Source organism: Beta vulgaris, chromosome 2 (genome assembly GCF_026745355.1).
Source record: "Beta vulgaris subsp. vulgaris cultivar EL10 chromosome 2, EL10.2, whole genome shotgun sequence".
Taxonomy (NCBI): domain Eukaryota; kingdom Viridiplantae; phylum Streptophyta; class Magnoliopsida; order Caryophyllales; family Amaranthaceae; genus Beta; species Beta vulgaris.
Window position 1 is genome coordinate 25,266,318 of NC_079203.1, and position 6,208 is coordinate 25,272,525.

At 36.6% G+C, this 6,208-nt stretch overlaps 1 protein-coding gene across 1 annotated transcript; it reads right to left on the reverse strand.

Moving 5' to 3' along the window:
- Positions 1 to 4,488: 4,488 nt before the first annotated feature.
- LOC125494775 (uncharacterized) lies at positions 4,489 to 5,721 on the reverse strand. The gene is made up of 3 exons (XM_048638571.2): positions 5,390 to 5,721; positions 4,604 to 5,270; positions 4,489 to 4,506 (listed from the first exon to the last, which is right to left on the reverse strand). The coding sequence occupies exons 1-3, from the start codon at positions 5,719 to 5,721 to the stop codon at positions 4,489 to 4,491; spliced, it is 1,017 nt and encodes a 338-aa protein (XP_048494528.2).
- Positions 5,722 to 6,208: the final 487 nt, after the last annotated feature.

Consider the following 6,208-nt stretch of genomic DNA (forward strand, 5'->3'; position numbering starts at 1 on the left):
AATAATTATTTCACAATACGACAAATAAATTTCATCCTCCATAACTCAAATAAAATAAGAATTTTCGGAACATAATTAACTTAATGAATATAATCATCTTTTAAATAAACGCTCTTAAAAACAGGACTATTACAAAAGCGCAACCCTTCTTAAAAAAATTTGAAAAATTCATCTTCGCGGGCTTCAAATATTAAGCGGGATTCGTCAAATATATTGTCCCTCATTCTCTCTCCTCTCTCACGTCCATCATTATTCCTTTCCTCCTTCTCTCTCATCCTCTCTTCTCTCTCATCCTCTCTTCTATCTCTCTCAAAAACTCCCATAAACGTTTGCGACAAAAACCATGAAATGATTTGCACTAAACATGCCGATGGAGTCCGATTGCTTATTGTGATACCTTTTCGGAAGCGGAACGGGCCAACGAGTCAAACTCACTACTAAGTTGGGACGTTTAGGCTTTTTAAGCCATCCGAGTTTGTTTAAGCCTCCAAATAGACATTTTAAGTTTTTCTGAATTTTTTTTTCCCTTAAATTTTGTATTAGGCTTTTGTTTTATTTATTTAAACATTATTAGGTTAATGTTTGGAGGTAGTTCTTGTATTTTCAGATATATAATGTTCTTGTATACTTCTCTTTGTTTATTTTGATTAATGTTCTTGTATACTTCTCTTTGTTTTGATTAATGCTCTTGTATTTTCATCTTTGTTTTGATTAGTGTTCTTGTATTTCCAGATCTATAATTTCTTCTCTTTTGTATATTAGTTTTTGTTCCTTTTTTTCATTTTCGTTTCATTCTTTTTTTTTTGTTTTGGGTTTAGTATTTTCGTTTCGTTTCTCTTCGCTTCTGTTTAATTTCAGAAAATGTGAGATTATGAGTAAAAAAATGTCAAAAAAAAAATTTTTTTTTTTTTTTTTTTTTGTAGGAAGGGATGCGCTAGTTAGGAAAAAGCGTAGCCTTCTAGCTCAGAAGGGTTGCGCTTTTTCGTAACTAGCGCAGCCCTTCTAAGCTAGAAGGGCTGCGCTTTTTCCTAACTAGCGCAACCCTTCTAGCTTAAGGGCTGCGCTTTTCTAGCGCAGCCCTACTTAAAAAGTGAAGGGCTGCTACTGAAAGGGCTGCTGTCAAAAAGCGCAGCCCTACAGGCCTTTTTCAGCGCGGCCCTTCTTCATTTTTCCACTAGTGATACTCAAGATTTATTCCTAAATCAACTATTAATGAAATAGTTCACAAGGAAGGATAAAGAGAAAATTTTAAGGCGACTACTTTTCAAGTGTACTCATAGGTTATGGGTAGAGAAAGAAACTAATCAAAATTGCAACATGGCACCTAATTAGACTTTTTTCTCCCTCATTAGAGGAATACTTAGATATCTGAAAGACTTAGGGCTCTTCATGTGTTATAGAAGCATAAAACACTAGTCCACCATCCCTAGACACATAATAGGCCTTAAACTCCACTCTACTCGGAACTTGAGACAAATAGAACTAAGTGTGGGAGGCATCCACAAATTGACCTCTTTTTATTGAATTTCTTCTATTCATTTTGCTTTTCTTTTTTGTCATTTTTCATGCCTTTTTTTATGTTTTTGGCTTTTTTCTTTTTCACTTATTACGGGAATTTTGCTATTCAAAGAAGAAGTAACTACTCACTAAAGAGAAACCTAAGACCTTGTGGCTTCTCATGCCACTTAATACAAACAAAAAGAATTAGAAATTTTTTTTTCTCCCACGTTTAACAGTCATCATGGGTTTAAGGAGAAACGTGTTCCTCCAGGTAAGGAACATCATGGGATAATGGTATTATCACTAACACATGTTTTAATTCCACGTTGTAAGTTATTACCACTATAAATACTAGTGTCTAATTAAGTTCCAATTTGTTTTTGACCAAGTGTTTTTGTGAGTTTAACTAAACAAAGTGTCAGTGCCTTTATTCTCTCATAAAAGCCATTTTTTCGTCACCTTCTTACTCTATTCCACACAGCTATTATTGATCAATTGTATTTTGGTTTTTGGGGTAAGGGGACTTTGAGTGAAGTTCTGTAAGAGAGAAGCTTTGAGTGAAACGAGTTAAAGGGAGAAAACTTCAAGTGAAGTTGAGAGGAACCTCTGTTAGGGGAATAGTGGTTCAGAGACTTGAGTTTAGGAACTCAAGGTGTGGCACGTGAGTAGAATCAGGTTGTAACAAAGTTGTTTGACCTAATTAGTGAAATAATTGGGTTTAAAATCTCTAGTGTTCGAGGTTGTTTCTTCTTGTTGGGCCCAAGAAGATTTTCCTCGTAAAAATCTGTTGCGTTCCTTTAGCTTATTTCTTTGTTTAAGTTTAAAATTTCACAAAAAGTTACGTCTATTTCTACACATATAATTCATGGCCAATTAACCAAATTGGTAAAAAAAATGAACCCTTCACGACAATTTGGTAAAAAAAGTGGCTCCGGCACCGAAAACGTAATTAAAACTAACTCAGGCGACATTTAACCCATAATTTTAGAAAAATCAGGCGAAGTCAATGCGTGTGCTACACACATTTACCATACGCGTGTATGTGCTTTAGTTGGTTTTATGGAGGTTTCTCCCATTTTCATGCTATGTTTATTTTCCCAACCACCCCTTTATTTATTTAACCCCCTTTTTCCTTCTCTCACCACCTCCCTCACATGTCTGAAGTGTCAGCAACCTTTCAACGAGAAAGGAAACCAAGGACCCTTATCTTATTTGTAATAAAGTGTCAACAATGAGTAGTTTTCCACCTTCTTGTGTATTAAACAATTAAGTAATCAAAAGTTGGCTCCTTTTTGTTTTTGTTGTCATAAAGTAAATGCATGCAGATAATATTGAGATCAAAACATTTATAATAATAAAATAATTATAATATTTAAATGATTATTAAATTAATATAACTATATAAAACAAAACACAAAAAGCAATATACGAGGGACAAAAACACAATATACTATGCTTTGTATGTCCACAAACTTTAGCAACAAAACTCAAAAGGAGGGGAATACTCTATTCTTAATCCATAAGCTTTTTACTAGATTTAGTTAATGTCAAAATGCATCTGCACCAAATCATACGAGAACCACACCCATAGACAAAGACCACAAAACCCACTTTATTAGCAAACTTTCAAAGTCCAAAAAAAACCCCTAGATCCCTAAATTATCAATACTAGGAAGAACACGTTGGTTGTGATGAAAATTGACCCTGTGATAGGACAATTGGTGGTGATGATGTTGAGCCACTGAACTGTATTGCTCCATCAGTGGCAATGTAGATCCCCACTCCTAGAGGTATTGTCCTTCCTCCCCTTCCTTTTTTCCTCCATCTACCTCTTCCACTTATTGCTTCTAACCAAGGCTGAGATGTCGAGGTTATGGTTGTTGTTGGCTCAGATGATTTTTTTGCTGATTTCCTTGCTTTCTTGACGTAATCTGTAGGAGTAGGTACTCGTTCCACCAATTCTGAAATGGATCTTCCTACCCTGTTTTTGCTACCCTTTTTCCTTCTTCTTGCCCAAGTTGGTGCTTCTTTGTATTTCTAAAAAAAAAAGGTCATAATATAGGCAAAAACATATGATACAGATTTTATCACAATTAAATTACCTGTTGTTGCGGGGACGATTTACATGTCTTCTTTGAATGTCCAAGTACACCACAATTTGAACATCTTGTTTGAATTCCTTTTCTATTGTATTTTATCTTGCCCTTAGTAGGCTCATCTGCATCCTTTCTTCTAGCAGTCTTCTTTTTTCCTGGGCCCTTACTCACCAAATCTGGGGGTAGAACCAAGCCTTCACCAAAATGTGCTTCCAGGAACTGGTTGTAGCCTTTGATGATATGTCTTCTCACATGTGATCCTTGTGTACCAATGTGCAATAGAGTTCTCTGGCTGATGCCTCATATATATAATACCACTCATAGCATGTGCACAAGGCACACCTGTTAGGTCCCATGATCTGCAACTACAAGTCCTCTTTCCAAGGTCAACCGCATGGCTAATCCCATAATGTATAACCTCAAAGCCGGTTTGTGAGTCCTCCCCGTTCCATCTACATTCGCAGTTCCTCTGCTCTTCATATGACTCTTCTAACGTTTGGCTAATCCTAGGTGCAATGCCAGCAACAAAGCCATTAACCAATTTCTTCTTATTCTTCATCCTTTCCATCAAAGCTAGTCTAATATCCTCAAGCATACTAACTATGGGCTTATACCTAGCTAGCAATATGAAACTGTTAAAGGTTTGGGCCATATTATTGTCCACCACATCACAACAGGAATGAGTTTTGAATTTGGACTTGCAAAAAGTGTCAGTGTTCCTTTTTTCAAAATCAATGTGTTCTTGTCAGACATTGCTTTAAGCTTAGCAATGTGAGTCTCATACTAACCAATGCTGGTAGCCTTCACACACTTTCAAAATTGTTTTTCCAACTCCTTTCCCTTGTGTTTTTTCCTCCAATTTGAGAAGATGTGTCAAGCACATTGTCTATGCTCAATTTGAGGCCATAACCTGTGAATTACATTAACGAGACCCTAAAACAAGTGAAATTTGATTAAGTTTTGCATAAAGTTGAAATTGGCAAAAAAAAAAAGTGAACAAAGCTCACCATTTGCTGGTCTGAAATGACAGTCCATCCTTCCCCATCGTCCATCTGTAGATCTTCACATATTAACCTTAGGAACCACTCCCAGCTTTCTTTGGTCTCTCTACCAATAATTGCCCATCCAATTGGAAACATTTGGTTGTTCTCGTCCCTACCAACACCACACAATAGTTGTCCTCCACATGCATGCTTAAGCAAACAACCATCAACCCCTACGATAGGCCTACAATTTTCCTTGAAACTTTTTTTCAAAGATGCAAAGCAAGCATAAAATTTCAGAAATTGTCTTGGCTGGTTAGGTTCTCCCTCACACGTCTTCAATACACATGTTGTGTCTGGGTTGGACTTTACCAACTCTACCAAGTATGGTTTAAGAATTCTATACTGCTTCTTCATGAGGGAAACAACAGCATTTAATGCCTTGCATTTAGCCCTTTGACATTGTCTTATTCCTACAATTATATCATATCTTACTCTCATGATATCCTTCATCTCTTGTGCCTTCATTACAGGGTTTCTTAATATCTTGTCCAGGTACTCATTTACCAACCAATTCACAGTTATCAATCTGTTGTGAAATGTTCTTGTGCATCTTTCATGTAAAGGTTGAAGTGACTTAATTTGCCACCCTGTGGTATCATCAATGTTAGGTCTAGAAGTTAGTTCCCATCTACAATTTGCACAACAATACTTATGACCCTTTTATCATTCTTCATGTACACTAAATCCTTTTGTTATTGGATTGAGTATGCAACAATGGCTTGCTTGAAAATATCTATTGAAGAAAACTTTAGCCTCACAGATAGTTCAACTCTTCTCATTTCAGTCTTCTCATTAAAAACAGGATATTTGACACTTTTTTTCCTCTTTTGGAGGTTGCCCCTCTCAACGTCAACATCAGAATCTGCATGCTGTCCATCAGATGAAAATGGGTCCTCATTGTCTGAATCTCTTTGGTCAGAGTCATATCCGCCTTGGTATGTTGTCCAAAATGATGGCCAACTTGTTATGTCACTTGTCTGTTGGACGTTCTGCTCAACTTGGTGGTTATCTTCATGAGTTTGTTGTCCACCTACATCCTCGTTGTTACCCTCACTACCACCTTGGTTATGCTCATCCATGTTTCCTGTTTATTTTGAGGCCGAATGTTTTTTCTTTTTCAGTAGGCTATTCTCCCTTATTGAGATTAACTCATCATCATCATAATGAAATTCTTCTCTAAGAATGTCATCCAAAATAAGAGAATCATCAGACTCCCAATGGTATTCTTTGCCCTCAAACTCATTAGCATGATCTTCATTTTCACCATCTGAACCACATTCATCGTCTGTTTCATCATGGGAATGATATGTTGGCTTATTTAATCCCTTATCTTTCATTAACTTCTTCACATTAGGACTTACAAGTTCTAGATCACTTTCTATAAGATCTCTGGGGTCAATCTTATAGTTCTCATCCTCAGCCGAGTCATCACTAAATGTGCTTGACGAAAGGGAAGGAGGAATTTTGGGAGGTGAATCAGGTGTCCTGCTTGGTTGTCCCTTTCTCTTTGGTGTTAATTTCTTCCTTTGTGATGCCATCATCTCATCTAAGTTCATAACATCAGAC